This window comes from Octopus bimaculoides, chromosome 5 (genome assembly GCF_046866305.1).
Source record: "Octopus bimaculoides isolate indiv1 chromosome 5, ASM4686630v1, whole genome shotgun sequence".
NCBI classification, from domain to species: Eukaryota; Metazoa; Mollusca; class Cephalopoda; order Octopoda; family Octopodidae; genus Octopus; species Octopus bimaculoides.
Window position 1 is genome coordinate 87,325,901 of NC_142932.1, and position 20,363 is coordinate 87,346,263.

General features: G+C 36.3%; 1 protein-coding gene across 1 annotated transcript; it reads right to left on the reverse strand.

The window, feature by feature from the left end:
• Positions 1–827: 827 nt before the first annotated feature.
• Positions 828–16,670, reverse strand: LOC106876074 (protein CASP). The gene is made up of 3 exons (XM_089352532.1): positions 15,879–16,670; positions 7,089–8,006; positions 828–5,257 (listed from the first exon to the last, which is right to left on the reverse strand). The coding sequence occupies exons 1-3, from the start codon at positions 16,656–16,658 to the stop codon at positions 4,877–4,879; spliced, it is 2,079 nt and encodes a 692-aa protein (XP_089208658.1). The 5' UTR covers positions 16,659–16,670; the 3' UTR covers positions 828–4,876.
• Between the last annotated feature and the right edge of the window lie 3,693 nt (positions 16,671–20,363).

The window sequence follows — 20,363 nt, forward strand, 5'->3', positions numbered from 1 at the left end:
TAGACATAACTATATATCTTACAAAGAGGATTGCATTCAATGTCATCTTTTGTTATTAATGATACATCTTTTTTAGTGCTTTAGTTATTTTCCATTTTTGTTTTTTGGTGATCATAGGGAACAAATTATTTTCAAAAGCAAGTTGTCTACACATTCTGCAGTAAGTCAAAAAGTGTCTTAGGAATAATTTTATTCCTGATAAAATTCTCAACGCAGGGTTTAAATTCTATAAGTGTAAATCCTGGTAGATTTCATGATATACCCTTTTTTTTTTCACATGAGATGTACTTGTGTGTCTAATTTAGCTTTGTATTTTTCTATTAGTAAAGCTTCCATAGATATTCTCATTTTTTTTTTTTAATTCTATACAAATTTTACTATCCAATTTTATTTTGTAAATTATATTATAAGTTGCAATGAATCCTTGTTGTAAATGCATAGTCAATCAATAAGAAAGTGTTGTAGTTGTGTGTCCATTAAATAGTTTAAGCTATGACACTTATAACTTCCATGATTGCATTAAAATACATATATTATATTGGTTGTCTGAGATATGTTGTGGTTTTATACTGTATAGTTTTGTGTTAAAAAGGAGATTTCTATTCTTGTTATTGCAATATATTCTAAAAGCTATTAGTTTGTAGTTAAATTCAGTATAAGTTGTTGTGTTCTGTCAGAATATAATTTGAAAGCTCTTCAATTTTATTAGCAAGCTGTAGTTGTAAAGAAATTTGGGAGTCAGAGTACACTAAAGACAAGATATCTCTTCTCCTGGAGATTTCCTGCTAATCTTCTTTGAAGTTAATGGAAAGCAGTGAAACAAACACTTTGTTCTGAAGCTCTTTAAAATATCTTTATTAAAATATGTAAACAATTGAATTCTTTCAAATTGAGAAATAAAATATTCAACATAAATGATATATCACAAAACCCATAGCGCACCAATGTTTAGTATCCAGCCAAGAAGAAGAAGGAAGCCTTATTTCTCAGTTTTCCTCATCAAATTCATAGACATAAGAGAACTGAAATGGATAAGGATACAAAAATCAAAAAACAAAGAACCAAAACAAACTGTTTTCATGCTAAAATATCAGCTTCCTGCACAAGCTGAGCTTAGAGCGTATTGTTTCAATATGAAGTTGTCTGGCTGCAGTTTAGAAAAGAAGGTATTACTTGCTGATATTTCACATGACTTCAGTACAATTTTCACTTCTGAAAGTCTTCTTTCTAGTCAGTTTATGACTAGTTCCAATATTAAAAATTGACTTTCTCTCTCACATATATATGCACATGCATTGATGTAGTACACAGTAAGTGATAAATTGATTCCACAAGAGTCAATGACTTATATACAGTAGCGTGCAACCAATATCTTCATGGTGATCACAGAAAATATTGCAGTTTATAATGCCTAATAATAATTAGGTTTGACAATTTAGATTTCAAAATTCCCTGTTTGAAAATAGAACTAAAAAAACAAGCTCCTAAAATTAGAGATTAGATGGTGTTAAACTGGGCATCAAGCTAAGTTGACCACCTAAGAATACAGTACACAAAAGGTTTGAACCAATACCCTAAGGCAATATGCCCACCGCTCTAGACTGGTACTTTATTTTATTGATCTTGAAGGGATGACAGGTAAAGTTGACTTTGGTAGGACTTGCACTCAGTATATAAAGAGCTACAATAAACACTACAAGGTATTTTGTCCTAAGCTCAAATGACTTTACTAATTTGCCACTTATCTAATTAGATTTTTGCTTCTTTTTCTTAAATACAAACTAATGTAAGTATCCTGTGAGAAGCATTTTAAATATTCTACCAGGAACACTCTGTCATCAGATTTCAGCTGATATTTCAACAGATGTGAACTTCCTTAGAAATTCTGCTAATGAAAACTCAACACTCATCATAAAAACTAGTTTCCCAATCCTTAGAATAAGAAGAAGAAAAAAAGGGGTAAAAACTGTAAAATAACTTCTGCAATATAGAATTTCTTATTTCTTTGATATAGCTTTGCTATCTATCTATTTTAAGTATAATCATAGCTGGGAAGGTTTTAACAAATTTGTACTTGTATATACTGGCAGATTAACTGTTTTTACAGCCATATATCTTTCCTACCATTAACCAGTTCACTTTTTTTACAGCTCAGTGTCATTTCTATCATTAACCAGTTGAGTGTTTTTACAGCTAGATGTCTCTCCTATCATTAACTTGTAAACTATTTTTATAGTTAAATGTCTCTCTCTTACCATTAACTAGTTAACTGCTTTTACAGCTAAACGTTTCAGTCAAATGGAAAGGAAAAGTGAAATATATAATCACTAAAACAGACTAAAGCAAGCGCAATTATATATCTTGTCCAGCAAAAGAATACAATCTGGCTGAATTAGTATAAATTGAACTCAAGGCAATGCCCACAATAGTCAAACACCTTAATCTCAGTCATTATGTTTTACAAAAACTGACCATTACAAACCAATAATCAAAATCTATTTAGATCCCTCCACAGGGGGAAGTTAATGCTAAGCCCATATAGCCCCTTCCTAATTGAGGCTTTGATCCCTTATAAAAAGCTGATACATGATTTACAACAGTGATGTAGCAAAGAATGTTATGTATAAACCCTGGAAAGATAACAAATTCATGGCAATACTTTGTTTCATCTTGAGAGAAACTGAAATGAAAACTGCTAAAGAAATTAACAAGTAACAGTAGATAGAAAATGAATATCAAATATGGAAAGATATGTGTTTATCATATTGACTAAATTATCAATACTGTAGGGGATACAATACATGTAACACAGTTTAGTGTAGGTATATATGTTTGATGTAATACATATGTGTATATATAGGTATGTAAGAAAGTTTAGGTGTAGATATATGTATGACAGTTGGCATAGGCATGTATGTTACAGCTGAAGAAAAAGAATCGACAATTTTTTGGAACTTGTACAAAATACAATGATCTGGGGAAATAACAGTCCAAAGAAGTTTTCTTTGGAATTTCACTGGTTCTTGAGTAACACACACAGACATACACAACCATACACACAGTATGCTGGTCCAAACGTGTGTTTCATCATACAAAATACAAAACATTAAAGAATGTTAATTACACACAACTGACAGAAGTGTATAGAATGTAATACATATATATGTGTGTGTGTGTGTGTGTGTGGGTAAGTACATGAAGCTCATATTTACAGCCAGCCTCATAGTGATGTGATCGAACAAATTAGTGATTTCATTTTTGTCAATAAGATGCTGGCTTGATTACTCTCCTCACTAGATATGCATTTAAAATCATCCTTGCTTACTTCATACTGAAAGACATCTGCCTGTCCTCCCACCCCACCATTTTCTCCCAAATTTGTTTATTTTATTTATTTATTTTTTGCCAAAAACCCCAGTTTTTGGATACGGAGGTTCCGGAAAATTGCCAAAAACGCACGTTGTTAAATTTCCCCCACCACCAATTCTTCAATTTTGACTTTTTACCCCAACACTAACCCTAACCCTAACCCTAAAACCGTAACCCTAACCCTAACCCGAAAACCGTAACCCTAACTCTAAAACCCTAGCCCTAACCCCCTAACCCTACCCTAAAACCCTAACCGTAACTACAGAAATGTTTTGAAATTTTTGTCTGAATCATAATGTCCATATGTTTCTGCATATTTAGAAAAAAAAAATTCTTAAAAAAAAATTTGACAAAAATTTTTGGAAATTTGTTTCAGAATCATAATCTCTGTATTTTTAAAAAAAAAATTCTGAAAAAAGTTTTTAAAAATGAAGGAGGGGTAGGGGTTGGGGTCGGGGGTAATTTAAAACTGCTGATTTTTGCCAATTTTTTTGCAGATTCGTATTCCAAAAATTTTTTTTTTAAAGGGTAGTTTGTGGGGGGACGGGCTGAAGACTTGCCCTTCAAACTTATGCACACACACACACATACACAACCATACACACACAGTACGCTGGTCCAAATGTATGTTTCATCGTACAAGAGACAAAACATTAAAGAATGTTAATCATACACATACTTGACAAAAGTGTATAGAATGTAATATATGTGTGTGTGAGTATGTGTGTGTATAAGTGTGTGAAGCTCATATCTACAGTCAGCCTCATAGAGATGTGATCAAACAAATTAGTGATTTCATTTCTGTCAATAAGATGCTGGCTTGATTAATCTCTTCACGAGATATGCATTTAAAATCCTCCTTGCTTACTACATACTCATCATGCACACACACACACACACGTGAATGCATGTACCCTAGTAGATAGGATATGTTGACTGCACAGTCACAAGGTCATGGATTTGCTTCATGGACTAGACAATGCAGTGTCTTTGAGCAATGCAATTCTTACATGCTGCTGTAGTCCACTTAGCTGAAAAAGCGCACTAGCCAAATGCTGGTGCAGCTATCTTTCCCTCTAGCAGTCAAATCCTGGATGTTCCATGGAATCAAGCATAGGAGGGCCAAGGTGACTATGTCTGCTCATGACTACAGAGGCACCAAAAACAATTAGTAAAAGAATAGTACAAGTTACCAAGTCATACTCAGTTGTTAGTACACCCACACCTCTAAATGTGTGTGTGTGCATAATGTGATATACTTACATACACACACATATATATGTATATATACATACATATAGATATATATACAAACATACACACACATATATATACATATACACATACACATGTATTCATACATACAACAAATACATACACTCCTATACATAGATACATTACATACACACAAGTGTGTATATAGTATATGGCTGACGTGTTTATAACTCAGACGAGAGAAGAAAGGGACAGTAAGAACTTTAAAAAGGACTGCCCCCATGTATTGGTTCTATTGATGACCATCTAAGAAAAGGTGTCGCTCCTTCACTTCTGTATCGGTGTGTTTGTGAAACTTCATCATATGTTCAGCAAAGCGAGCTTGGCATTCAGCAGCCATATCCCGTTTACAGGACTCGGTGTGTGCCAATTTATAAAGAACCAAGAATACAAAACAGTGGAGGAAGATTGTGTAAAAGAAGGTGACAGTACGAGCAACTTTGTTGCCCATAATGAAACGGCCCATGCTTAATGTAATCTTGTCATATGGTTTCAAGTTCATATAACGCTTCATTCTTTCCTTGCGGTTAAATGTGTTGAATGGGTTAAGTCTCTCCTCATACTGAGAAGAGTACTGGCTTTCTGTTTCGTCGACATTGATGTGAGATTCAGACTGAAAATACAGAGAAATAGCTTTACATTTGGTGGCAGAGGCAGAACAATTGACAAAAAAAAAAATACAGAAGAACAAAAACCTTTCAAGACTAGCTTGTGTACATCCTTATCACTTCAAAATGGCATATTATCATGTGTCTCAATCCCTAATGCACACCCAATGTTGATGCCCTTAAAGTTCAGCTCTAATATATACATGAAGCCTTAGCTATCTCATTTCTGTCTGACCCCCACAAACCTTCTACACTCTTTCTCAATACCTCACCACCATACAACATCGTACATGTTAACCTCAGCAAATATAACTCTTATATTTAAAACAGCCATCACTCTTCATTAGAGAAGAGTTACAGTTTACATGACTAGTGGGTAGAAGGGAAGAAGATTTTTTGAGACTGGAAAACTGACCTGAATGCTTGCAAGAAAGTGATAAGAGAAATAAGCCAGGCAACATGTTACCATCCAAGAATAGGAATTGACAGGCTTTCAAACAGTTCTGTTGGTATTTTTAAACTAGCTTTAAAATAATAGCCTCAATTTAACATTTGGATCAGAAATACAAAAATATCACTTGAATATTCATATTTGGTTTAATTCTACTTAATAATCAGTAATTAACTAAAAGTGGAATGATATAAAAACTTCTGACTAAATCAGTTGCATTACACTGACTACAGGTTTCATTTAACATCATGTCAACTCTAATGAAATCATAACTGAAATAAATGAAAAATGTTCATTAAAAAATTATTTGAATAAAAACCATGCTTGCTGGTATATAAGACACATTCTCATATGAGATGAACTCTATTTTACTAGTATATTTTAAGGAAAAAAACAAATTTAATATATTCTACCATGCACTTACTGAAAGATATTTTAAAGTGGTTTTCTAGGGAAAAATTTATGATTCTGTACATGTTAATAATATGCTATAGTATCATCATTTAACATCCATTTTCCATGTTGGCATGGGTTGGACAATTTGACCTGGGCTGGTAAGCCAGAGAGCTGCATCAGGTTTGATTTGGCACGGTTTCTATGGTTGGATGCCCTTCCTAACACCAACCACTTTACCAGTGTGTGCTGGATGATTTCAACATGGACAACACAAGTGCCTTTACAGGGTACCAGTACAAGTTTATTTTTGGCACCAGCACAGGACTCTTGCAGGCCAATCCTCTTCACCAGGGGAAGAGTAGACTGGAATAAAGTATGAAACCATAAATTTATCATAAATAAATTATGTTGTGGGAGTACCATACTTTACCTTCTTCCAAATAAACTGCATAAGTTGTTTATATTTTGGTCAAGAGAATTATGACACAGAATGTAAAACTCATGTTTTTGGCTCTGTCATTGCAAATATTTGATAGACAGATGAAAGCTTAATATTCTTTTCATCTTTCTAGGTGAATTTGCAGTTGGATAATTAAAACAAATGTTTCTTAATGGTAACAAGATCACTAAATAATAATGTAAGTCATGTATCAGGTATGCTGGGGAAGGAGGTATAATGAGATAATGTGACCTCTCCTTATAACTGTTGATGTTCTGCAAGCAATTTTTCATAAGCTTGTGCTAGAAGACTGAGATATTTTGGCTTGTTTTCAATATTTTACTACTAGTAACAATTATTGGCCTCACATACTTATGCCCATCCAGCTCCCTAACTTACAACACTTGGTCACTCATCCACATTGCAGCTGAATAAGACATAAAGCAAATTTTTGATACATTTCAAAAATAAAATGGCATCAGATATGTCAGCAAATATGACAGAAAAAGAATTTAAAAAAAAAAAAAGATACAAACATTAAACTACTTACTTTTGATGGATAACTTTGTAAGAATCGTATTTTCTCATACAGCTTGACATTGTCAGATCGGAGTTTGTCAGTCTCATTCTGGAGCAAAGTGACTTGTTGTTTCAAAACCAAATTCTGTGTTTCTAGATCCTGGGCTCGCAGACGGTAACGTTCTCTTTGACTTTGGACAATTGGTAGAAGAGAGGAAGCGGCAGTTAGAGAAGACTTGTCATTCTCTCCATTCACTGGAGGAGTCATCTCTTTAACAAAATCTGCCATAACCTCAGCAGTGGGAGTAACAGGTTTAGCTTCAACACCTTCAGCTGCACCACGAAACATTGAAGATAATGCATTAACACTGCGTAAATCCTCTTCAAGTTGAGATATCATTGTTTTTTGTTCGGTAAGAGTAGAAGCAGCTTCTTTATAGCTGTCCTGCAGTTTTGTATATTGTTTGCTCAACTCACTATTGGCCATCTTCAGCTGTGTCGTCTCAGCTTGTAAACTTTTATTTTTCTCCAGAAGTAAAAGCTCCAGTGACTTTGACTGAGGTACAGAAACTTCGTCAGAAGATTTACAAAATTCAATGGATTTCAAAATATTTAACTCTCGGCTAATCTCATCATAATCTCCTTGTAATTTCAATTTTTCTTCAAGTTCTTGGTATGCAGTGTTCTTCTGATTGAGTTCTTCTTCTAGCTGGTTGATCCGAGCAGTTGTTGACTCACGTAGTTTTGTTTGTGACATCTGCAGTCGTTGCACATCATCAACAAGCTGGCTGATTTCTTTTTCTTTTGCAGAAAGTTCCACTTCAAGATTAGAATGTTTCAGGATGTCTAATGCTTGTTCCATTTCTTCAGATTTATCCAGATTTAAAGAATCTTGATTCTGAGAAATAAGCATCTGTTGCTGTTGATTTTGCACTTTAATCTGCTCCATCTGTAAATAATCACAAAAGATCAAATGAAAAACAAAAGTAATATAACAAATAATTCATATAACAATTGAAACAGTTGGTTTTTCTATCTTACTTATACAGATTATTTCACAAGAAAAATTACACATTCTCAGCTTTTCCTAAGACAAAAAAGACTATCTAGTAAGGGAATTTTTACTCAAGTCTGCCACATCCTTGCTGTGATCAAGCTATGTTGCCTTTTCTAGGGAAAGTGTATGTAAAACACTGTCATCTCATCTTTGCCCACTTATTCTTGGGAGGGTCATGGAGGGGGGGGGGGGTCAGAGTCCTCAAGTACACCTTCCACTGGGCCCTGTCAGAAGCAACTGTCTCTAATTGATCCAGCTGGATTCCCAAGTGAGTGAGACCAACCAAGCTCATGAATCCTATTCAACCGTCTTGTTTGCAGTTTACTCTTGAGTTTCCTGCTGGTTGGTTTAGCCTGACCACCAGATACAACAGTTAGTTGTGAGATAAGCAGGATCTGGCTGCATGAATAAGCAATCCTGGACCAAACAGCTGTAACCTACTAAGGGAGATGGAGCAACAGGTGACATTGTTAGCTTCCAAGAAAACTCACTTGTGAAACATTGTGAATCATGAAATTGAACAGAAAGATTTTAAGCCATGAACAATGGAATTCTTTTTTAATGGAAAGAAGTATTATATTTATACATCCTCCTAATTTCTTGATCCATATCTATGTATGTCATGGAAGCCATCAATATGTTGGCCAACATGAAACTGCCACCATGATAATGAAGCCACTGTTGATCATCACGGAAATAGTCTTCAGAAGAGTTTCACAGAAGTGGTTCTTCTGTCATGCAGAGATAACTGTTGCTGTTGACTTGCTGGTAACTTAATCTAATCCTATCATACTCTCTGACTAGCAAAATTACTTTCCCCACTGCACTGGTTTGGTCATGTGATGTGGATGGATGAGGACAGTTGCATAGAGAAGTGTCAATCTCTTAAACTTGGGCTCTGAATGCACAGGACATGAGTAGACAACTGAGAAATGAAGGCAGCATGCTCTGCAGGAGATGCAGCATCAATGTGCATGAACGACAGAGTGCAAATGTGTTGAGAGAAAAGTTGGGCATAAGAAGAATCAAATGCAGCATGCAAGAGAGAAGACTATGCTAGTTTGGACATGTGATGCATATGAATGAAGACAGCTGTATAAAGAAGTGCCAGTCACTAAAACTGGATGGCAGCTGTGGAAGAGGGAGATCCAAGAAGACATGGGATGAAGTGGTGAGGACTGATCTCAGGATGTTGGGACTCACAGAGGAAATGACACTGAACCAAGATTTCTGGTGATGTGAGGTTTTAGAGAAGACCCACTCATGTCAGCGAACCTGAGTTCTAGAAGCTTTGTGTCCCACAATAAAACTTTCACACTACCTACCCCAAAAAACTACACCCCCCACTCCCTTCCTAAAGTGTTTCTCTTCTCTTCCTCACATTTCCTCTTCATACACTATGATTATCTCCTACTCCTTAATCCTGTCCTTGCTACCCTGCTCACTATATTGTTGCATCCCCCTGCCCCTTATTCTTAACGTCAACTTCTTAACATAATATGCAGAATTCTCGCATTAATACAGAAGGGTGTTTTGAGGGAGATTTGGCTGCTATTTCTACCAGAGCTACCTACCATGTAGAGGTCTGAACTTATTTCTCATTCACAGATTTGCATTTCAAATGTTATTCTGCCATTAACGCCAGTTGCTTTCTCTCTCACATACACCCCACACATACACACACACACGCACGTCCATTTCATATATCTTTCAATTTCTGCTCTCTGCAAATAAAATTTTTATGGATAAAACTGCTTACAAAAATTGCGATTAATGTATAATTTCTTTCTATGTTCATAATTAAATAAATATTTTAATGATTAGACAGACGTTCAATAGAATAGCTCTCACAAACAGACTACATACAAATCCATTCTTTACAACTCCTGAAGCCATTTTCTGAGGCTCCAATCGAAACGGGACACGAAATGATCAGGTTGAGAAATGCTGTTATAGATTATACCTAACCGAAAACAATCACAGCCACATCATCCAAACAGACTGGGTAAAACCGGGTTTTAGCTGCTAGTATATATATATATATATATATATAGGCAAGCTCATGGTACGATAGCCACAAGTACCAGAGCATCATGTTCATCGACACCACCCCTAGAGGCGAACTGGCGTACCGCTTTAGAAGGGCCCTAGACAAACTTAAGCTAAGAATTAAGGTTGTTGAAAGGCCAGGCAACCATATTAAATCCCTTATCAGTAGAACATACCCTTTCAGTAGAACCCCCTGCACTGATAGGAACTGTATCGTATGTAGATTTAGCCCACAAAACCAGAAATGTGGTCTATAGTATAAGATGTACAGAGGGACGATGCAGAAATAAGACAATGATATATGTAGGCGAAACAGCAAGGAGCATAGGGGAGCGGGCAAACGAACATTGGAGGGAACTTAAGGAAGGAAAGAACTCATCAGTTCTGTACCAGCACGCTGAGCAAGAACATAGAGGCTCAATCAACAACATAGAAATTAAAATCTTATCTACACATAACAGTGATGCAGCACTTAGACAAATTACTGAAGCTACACACATAATAGAAGAGAAACCTAGCCTGAATAGGAAACTAGAATGGAACACTAACACACACCACTAACAAACCACAAACCACGTTACCCATAAACCAATAATAATATGAACAAAGTATAATACAATACATAGATAAACAAATGGAATTAAATACTACATACGTAAACAAAATTTAATTAAACACAAAAAATCAAAACAAAAAAAACACACACATGAACAAATAAATAAATAAAAACAAATACAAACGAACACGTATTAACAGAGAATATAGGTGATACAGACACTCCCCATACACACATGCACTTACAAAAGACACAGACACATTGAAGGACACGCATGCATAGACACATACAATAGGAATACAAAATACAAAATGGCTGATAGTTAGCAAGGTGAGACACACATAAGAAAGAAGGAAACAAAGGACCACTGATGAGGTCACAGAAGTGTGACGAAAGAACTCTGGCCCAAATAAGATTAAGATTAATGTAATATAAAGCTGAAGCAAATTAACACCAAATATACAGTGCGTGTGTTTTTATTGGCTAAACTGGCAATATGACCATCCCCAAGTACAACAATATATATATATATATATACATACACACACACAAAGTATGGGGGCTTAGTTCACAGATGATCTAAACGATTAAGTACACTAGGTAAGTGTCTTGCTTTAATGTTTGGTGTCCTGTTTAATGATTATATATATATATATATATATATATATATATATATATATATATATATATATATATATATATATATATGGAAATTACTAGACCAAGTTATGATGGTCACAAAGACAGCCATAGCTCAATTGATTCAGAACTGAGATGCAGTTGGTGTTTTACCTGGAAGAGGTGTCACAGATACAATGTTCCAAGTGAGGAAACTGCAGCAGAACTAGTTGGCTAAGAATAAAGAGCTATTCTTGGCCTTCATTAACCAGCAAAAGACATTTTACCAGTAATCTGGTGGGTAATAAGAACACTAGGAGCTGACAATTGGTTTGTGAGAGCTGTAATATAGCAGAATCACCAGCAAACTAACAGAGAATTGTTACAAAGGCAAAGATGTCTTAAAGAGAAACAGTTATAGAAAAATTAAATTACTGGATCAGGTTATGAAGGTTACAAAGAGTGCCATAGCTCAATTGATTCATGACAGGACAGACCTAGATGAGATGCAGTTTAATTTTATGTCTGGAAGAAGTAATCTTCCTAGTAGGCAACTACAGAAGAAATACTTGACTATGAGTAAATCATTATTCCTGGCCTTTGAGACCTGGAAAAGGCTTTCGACAGGGTACCATGTATAGTAATCTGGAGGTCATTAAATTAGGCATAGATGAATGGTTTGTGAGAACTGTGCAAGTCATGTACAAAAGTGCAGTAAGTAAAGTGGGAGTTAATGATTTCAGAAATGCCAACCACTTTACAAAGTGCGCTGAGTGCAATTCACATTCTACTGGCATGGGTGTGTTTATGCAGCACTAGCATGAGTGCATTTTATGTGGCACTGGCACCTGTAAAGGTCGAGCCAGTATTTATGGATGACTGATTTTATTCAGCTTGATGTGTCTTCTCAAGTACAACAAATTGCCACAACTCCTGGTCCCTTGTTATTTCCCCAGTGACACCCAGCATCTAAAGATCCTTTCTCACCATTTCATCCCACATCTTCCTGGGTCTACCCATTCCACAGGTGCTCTCCATAGTTAGAACTCAGCACTTCTTCATCCATACATTCCATGACCAAACCAGCACAATCTCTCTTGCACACAACATTTGATGCCTCTTAAAGTCAGTTTTCCTCTTAAGTCATTTACACTGTTATGTGTGCACACTAATATTACCCAACTAGCAGAGCATGCTAGCTTCATTCCTTTCAAACCTTCACAAGTCCTCTGTACTCAAAGCCCATGTTTCACTGTCATGTAGCATACCTGTATGTACACAGGCATCATACAATCTGTCTTTCATTCAGAGGGAGGGGCATTTAGTTACCAACAAAGATACAAGTTCTCTGAACTTTGCCCAGCCCATTCTTATTCTAGCAACTATACTTTCAGAACTCTCTTCTCCACTGCAAACTTGGTTGCCTAGTTAACAGAAGCTATCTACTACTTCTAATGATTTTTCCACAAAGCATTTGAGAGAGTCTGTGCATTTTTAGTGCTTATTATACCCGCACATTTGCCATACACAAAAAAACTATTTTCTCCATTAACTTCCATTACCTAGGTGAGCAAATCAGCAATGGAAGTGGATACTCTAAGAGCATAGCTGCTAGAATAAGAACAGGCTGGGTAAAGTTCAGAGAACTGCTACCTTTGTTGGTAACAAAGGGCCTCTCCCTCAGTAAATGGCAGATTATATGATGCCTGTGTGCAAACAGCCATGCTGCATAGCAGTGAAACATGGGCTGTGACTGTAGAGGACATGCAAAGGCTTGAAAGAAATGAAGCTAGTATATTCCACTGAATGTACAATGTCAGTGTGCACTTATGACAGAGTGTGAATACCTTAAGAAAAAAATTGGGTACAAGAGGCATCATATGTAGTGTACAAGAGAGAAGACTGTGCTGGTATGTCCATGTGATGTGTAAGGACAAGAACAGCTGCATAAAGAAATGTCAATGTCTAACTGTGAAGGGAACTTGTGAAAGAGGTAGACCCAGGAAGATGTGGGACGAGGTGGTGAAATACGATCTTCAGATGTTGAGTCTCACAGAGGCGATGACAAATGACCAAGATTGTTGGTGATTTGTTGTGCTTGAGAAGACACATCAAGCTTAGTGGAATCATAGTCACGGCTAGTGTTGGTGACATGTAAAAAGTACTCTTGCCAGTACCACATTAAAGGCACCTGTACTGGTGACTCATTAAAGGCAACTGGTACACTCTGTGAAGTGGTTGGTGTTAGGAAGAGCATCCAGCTGTAGAAACCAAGTCAAAACAGACTGGAGCCTGGTGCAGCTCTCTGGCTTACCAGTTTCAGTCAAGCCATCTAACCCATGCTAGCATGGAAAACAGATGCTAAATGATGATGATGATGATACAACTGACTTCTTTCAGTTTCCAACAACCAAATTCACCCACAAAGCTTTTGTCAGCCTGGAGCTATAGAAGAAGACACTTGCCCAGGATGTATAGTGGGAGTGAACTTGAAACATGTCCATGCCTGTAATAATTTCAGTGTTTGTTTACATTTTTTATGTTTTTATTTGTTTTAGTCATTTGACTGTGGTCATGCTGGAGCACCGCCTTTAGACGAATAAGTCGATCCCGGGACTTATTCTTTGTAAGCCTAGTACTTATTCTATCAGAGTCTTTCGCCGAACCGCTAAGTTACGGGGGTCGTAAACACACCAATATCGTTTGTCAAGCGATGGTGGGGGGGGGGACAAACATAGACACACAAACATATATATATATATATATATATGAAGGGCTTCTTTTAGTTTCCGTCTACCAAATTCACTCACAAGGCTTTGGCGGCCAACATTCACAAGGATCGTCTAGGAAATACCACTTCCAGGTGGCTGTTGTATTTCTGCTTATAGTAGTATTGACTCTAACATCGGTTTCCTAGCAATAGCAGACGGAGCTGTACATGGCCGCTTGACCTACTAAAAATAGCAGCAAGACCTTCATCAAATTAGACTTGACTGTCTTAAGAAAGGAAGAGAATATAGTCCTAATAATAGAATGATCGAAGCTGCAATGTCTTTTGAACATAGGTTTATTCGAGCACGGTTAAACGATATGTAAGCAGTTTTAACTGGAACAGCTTTTTCCCTTCGCTCGTCCCTAAACAATATAGAACCTTTGCTTCCAGTCAACATTAAATAAATAACAGTTTATCAAGACAAGTTTTTTCTAAACAATTATAAAGTATAAAATAATAACAAAAACATCACAGTGATAAAAAAAAAGTGCATCCGTGTGATTTGATACTATCAATAATGCCTTAGCTACATGCTTCGCACCGCCTAGCCAAATTAATTGAGATTACGTCATCAAAAGTTTTGTTATTCAGTTTGTCACTGATTTCTTCCTTGACATCGCATTCGTTCACAAATCATAATGCTAACCACTGGCATAAGCTGATCCCTATTGCTCTATGTGCGTGCAACAATAAAGGCTTGATTGTGTTGTACAACCACTGAACTAGTATTCGGAATTATTCTTAGGTTACATAGAAAAATGAAAACCCCCTAATTCGGAAACTATGCCACAAAATCCGACCCAAGTCGAGCGGCTGAGACAATATATCAGATATCTGTTCGATGACCCCCACGTCAACAACAAAATGTTTCTGTGGTACTGAAAGAATAGGAAAAATGCAACAACCACCACACCCTAGGCCATATAACGTTGTTCATTGTATGCGTGCACCAATGAAATTGAAATCTTTATCACATTGAGTCCAACAGATTTTCAATCTTTTATCCTTTACTTTGAATGGACATTTTTATCTGCCATGCCAATATTTATTTACCTATTTGAAATGCCTACCCGTTTGGACATTATATTTTCCTGTTGTTCCTTACTGGCCACATTTAACTATTTATATTAAATTGTTCAACTTTATTTACGTCTTTTTATCAGTTTATATAATACCACAAAGACCATCACCGTTCATTTAAATACCTATAGGAATGATGATTACGATGATAATCGATAGTTTCTGTTTGGTGTACACTACGAAAGCTACAGCACGTTACCCTTTTCCCATTACTACATGTCCCACTCTTTATTTACCAAAAATAACAATACACGCCCAATAGTTTCTTTTCTGCTTCTCCAAGATCTATACAGAAACATGTGAACCAACAAAGGTGCCTTAATCTGCTCAAATAACACTCAACAGTTTTAGAGGAGGACACGTTAATCCGAAATAGCAGTGTCTGAGAAAAGGTCCGAATGATTACAGTTGAAATGTTTTTGATGATATGTCTGGAACCCGATGATAATAATGATGTCTGCTCGATCAGCGCTAACAGCTCTAGAAGGAATGTATCAATCGTTCAACAGTAACCCTTCTGTACATCTGTATTTTACGATTGTTCTTCTCTTCGCGTCTTCGTGCGCGTATATATGTGATGTGACATGTAATAATAAACAAACGTATCTTATGTCCAGATGCGTTATTAAATAAAGGGAAATAGAGACACTTTGGTGTATACGTGTCAATCTAATAATATACTACTAACCTGTCGTTCAACTGCCACTGCTCTTTCATTTGCTCTCTCCAGATCTGCCATAAGCATATCAGTTTCATCGGATTTTGCAGCCGTTGCCTCGTCGTATTTGGCCTTAACGTCAAATAATTCTGACTGAACAGACTCTAAGTTACTGCGAAGGATGGACACTTTTTGTTCAGCTTCTCCAAGTTTTTTAGCCACGGCCAACTGAGTTTCTTGCAGTTGGCGTTCTTTTTCAGCAAAATTCTTCTGAATTTCTTTCTCTTTCTCCTTAACCCTGATTTCCACTGTAGCTTCCATACGCTCTTCATATTCTTTTAATTTTTCTCTCAGTTGTTTTATTGTCACTTCCTGATTTTTCACCTCAGCGAATTCATGGTTATAATCCGTTAGTGTTTCCCGAAGTTGTTTGTTTTCAATTTCAAAATCTTGAACTTTTTGAGCTTTTTTCTGGATGCTGATGGCATGCTCAAGTATCGGTACGGGATCAGGTAAATCAATAAGTTTTCTATAGATAGAGAGAAAGGCAGTTTCACCGAATTTACTTCTCTTAGAGAGAGCATCAATTTCGCTTTGAAAACTACGCAACAAAGGCGCTACTACCTTCCGTATGTCTTCCGGGGTATTCTTTTTAAAATCTCGACTCAAATCGACAAGTTTTTTACGACTAGCGTCACTCTCATCTTGTCTGTTAGCGATTACTGTAGCTGTTGTGTCTAAATTCTTCTGTAATTCGGTTAAATCGAAATCTTTCCAGAATTGACACATCGACTGTATGTTGGCAGCCATATTGTATTGTTTACTTTTAATATCGGTGATGACCCAAATTCAGTTTTCTGTCGTAAATTTGGCTGTCTATGCAGGTTTGTGTTTAAATTTTAGAAAAGGAAAATACCAGAAATCGATTGAAAGAGTACTTTAGAAACAAAATCATTGTATTCAATCAATTGTTCTTAACTTTGTTTAATTAAATCTATTACTTTTATATTCGGTGTCAGCTCCGCCCTAACTTAAATCCTATATTTGTCAAAGGCACTCTCTTTTATCTGTTGCTTGTTTCAGTCATTGGATTGTGACCATACTGGGACACCTCCTTGAAGGGTTTTAGTCTAACAAATCGTCCCCCATTACATATCTTTTAAATCCTGGTTCTTATTCTATCAGTCTGTTTTGCTGAACCAACTGGACATAAACAAACCAGCACTGGTAGAAAACACGTGCACGTGTGCACCACACACGCACGCACACACACGCGCACACACATACACACACGCACACACACACACATGACAGGTTTCTTTCAGTTTCCATCTCCCAAATTCATTCACAAGGCTTTGAACCTTCAAAGACAGCCATCTTCCTTAAGAAGGTTCACCAACTTGGTTAGGTCCCTAACACGATTGAATTTTGTAGTAGAAAATAGGAATGCCATCCTCGCTGTGTGTGGCTGAGCATTATCCTGATGAAAGAACACCTTTCGTCTTGAAACCAATGATGGTCATTTTCCTTCTAGTTCTGACTTAAGCCACTCCAGCTGCTCACAGTAGATCTCCTTTGTTATCGTTTGGTTTGGGCTTAAAAGTTCAAGGTGGACTAAACCTTTCATATCCCACCAAACAGATAACATCTTATGTGGGTAAAGACCTTCTTTAGCCTGGGGTGCTGGTTCTTTTCCTTTCCTTACCCACTCTCTTTGGCACTTGAAATTTTTATAGAGAACTCATTTCTCATCACCAGTCACTATTCAGTCCAAGAAAAGAATCATTCATGTGATGTGAAAGCAAAGAAGAGCACACATTCACTCTCTGCACACGATTAGACATGGAAAGTTTGTGAGGAACCCATTGATCCAATTTGCTGACTTTTCTGATGGCATGCAGGTGTTCATGAATGGTTGAAGGACCAAATCCAAGCTTCTCTGTTAGTTCCTCAACAGTTATGATAAAATTTTATTCCACCAGGATTTGCAAGATGTCCTCGTTGAGCTCTACAAATCTTCTAGGACAAGGTTTGTCGTCTAGGCTGCAGTTTCCAGCTCAGAATTTCTGGAACCACTGTTGACACTGGCTTATGCTTATTGTCCAATCCCCATATTCCTTGCATTTTCCAGTGTGTTCTCGCCTTTATTGAACTCATAAAGCAAAATATGCTGAATATACTCCTTTGTCACTTCCATTATAGCTTTAAGAATAAGGACAAGGTAAAATTACTACCTGCTTTTATAGCAAGTTGATGCAGGTAGTTCATATTAGGGATAAAAATCGAAATTTACAGGTAAAAACTCAATTAAATTCAAATTATTAAAAATTAAATTAAGTTTCACAGTATAAAATAGTTTTAGGGAAAAGAACCAAGGTTCATGAACTCATCGAGGAAAATTCACTGTCATATATAGAAAAATGAATAAGTAAAAGCACAATAAATTTCTATATGTGACAGTGGATTTTCATCGATGAGTTTATGAACCTTGGTTCTTTTCCTTAAAACTATATATTTATATATATATATATATATATATATATATATATATATATATATATATTAATTTCCCTCTATTGCATCTTTACCCTATCTTTCAGTGTCTCTTACTCCCCCATCTCATACTCTTAGAGAGCATCCACTATTTCCTCCTCTTCCTCAGGACCAACTGTTCTTATACCTTGAAAGTTTTCTCTGGCACTCCATCACTACTTTCCTTTTATCTTCTCAGCTACTCTCTCCCAACTCAATAAGAATAAAAATTGTTAGCCATGTATCTCATCTATAGCAAGATACCTATGCTTGTCCATCTCTCTTTAGACTTTCAACATTCATCATAAAGCCACCGTCCCATCTCAAATACTCCTTATTTAATAGTGAGAGCTTTTTCCTGTTTTTTTTTATATCTTGCAAGTTACTTAGCAACGTCGTTAGAGGTAGTGGCACGAAAAATGCACCCTCTTCACTGTATAAAGTGGTTTGCATTAGGAAGGGCATCCAGCCATAAAAACTATGCCAAAGCTGACATTGAAGCCCAATGTAGCCTTGCTGCTTGCCAAATCCTGTCAAACAGTCCAGCCCATACCAGCATAGAAAGTGAACATCAAACAATAACAGCAATGATGACAGCAGCGATGACAACAATGATGACGATGGCAACAATGACAGTGAAGACGATGGACACGACGGTGGCAATGACGACAATGTTGATGACAACTGTCAGCTCACACATGCATGGAGTCCCTCTCAGACTAATAAAATTAATGCTGTTGATGTTCAGATTAATGTTATGGACATTGATGTTGTTAGGAAAACCTGGGTAGCAAGAGAATTCCAAAGGGTTAGAGCACTTGGAAGGAATGATTAATGCATAATCTAGAGGGGAAATGAAGGAGAGGTAGGAATGACACAAAAGGCATGCCGACATGGGGATAGTTTGTAATGTTCTAGGTCAGAGAATTGGAAACCTTTGTAGTAGCAAGTGAAAGTGAGAAAAAGAACAGTATCGTAGTATCTAACCTAGATCTTACAATAGCAATAAGTGTTGGTAAGGTTGTAATATTAATGTGACTTAAATAATAATCAACCAGATGACTTGCATATTTCATATTTACAAACACTGATTATAGGTAGAGCTAATATACAGCATGTTGGTATTGTAATTATTAGCAGCTGAAAAATGTAGACAGTTAAGGTGTTTCAAGCTCATCCAAGCCATGTTAACACGGAAAGTTGGATAAAGATAAGACAGTGAATTCATATTCCATGGTAGGTAATTTGTTGTGACACTAGAATAATTTTGTTACGTGCTACTTTATGAACCCCATAAGAAATAGGCACAGATCATCCAGATATATATATTTTCAAATGAATACTAGGACTTTTAGAACTTTGTTGTTTAATTTAACCCTTTTGTTACCATATTTCTGTTGAGATATTCTGTGTTTCTTTCAATTACCGTAAAAACCCACACTTTTTTTTCACAAAAACAAAAATAAACTTTAGTGGGTGCGTAAATTACATGAGTAGATCGTTTCCAGAATCTTTTAGAAATTTTTTTTGTTGCAAAATCACGTACAAAAATAAACATTCGTATCAGAAGTTGACTCATTTAATGCCAGAAAAGGTTTTTACAGAAAAAGTATAATAAAGTTGACTTTTATTTATGCTGGATGGTATAATGTTTACTTTTTCCATATAAATTTACAAAAACCATTAAATGGTTGACTACTTTTTGAAGTTTGATGTTCATGCTGGTAATCATGGTCTGGGCCATATTTTACTTTGCTTGGAGTTTCTACCTATCACAATGGAGCCTAGCAATTTCCTTAAATAGATCAGTTTTTCTCCACTTAAGAAGTCTAGCTTGCATTTGCTTCCAGGAAGCTATTGCTCACTTTCTCCACGTTAGGACAATGAAATTCATCACTGCCAACATCGCCACTATCAGCTCTTACTGCATCTAATGCTGACAACATCATAATTCATTTGTGTGCATGTAAACTCACTAAGTGA

What these genes read in the sequence shown, in the direction of transcription:
- LOC106876074 (XM_089352532.1), bottom strand. Translation starts at nt 16,658, where the DNA reads ATGGCTGCCAACATACAGTCGATGTGTCAATTCTGGAAAGATTTCGAT. An exon ending in CAGTGGCAGTTGAACGACAG is followed by an intron (nt 8,007 to 15,878) that starts GTTAGTAGTATA and finishes GATTATTTACAG; the next exon opens with ATGGAGCAGATTAAAGTGCA. An exon ending in TACAAAGTTATCCATCAAAA is followed by an intron (nt 5,258 to 7,088) that starts GTAAGTAGTTTA and finishes CTGTATTTTCAG; the next exon opens with TCTGAATCTCACATCAATGT.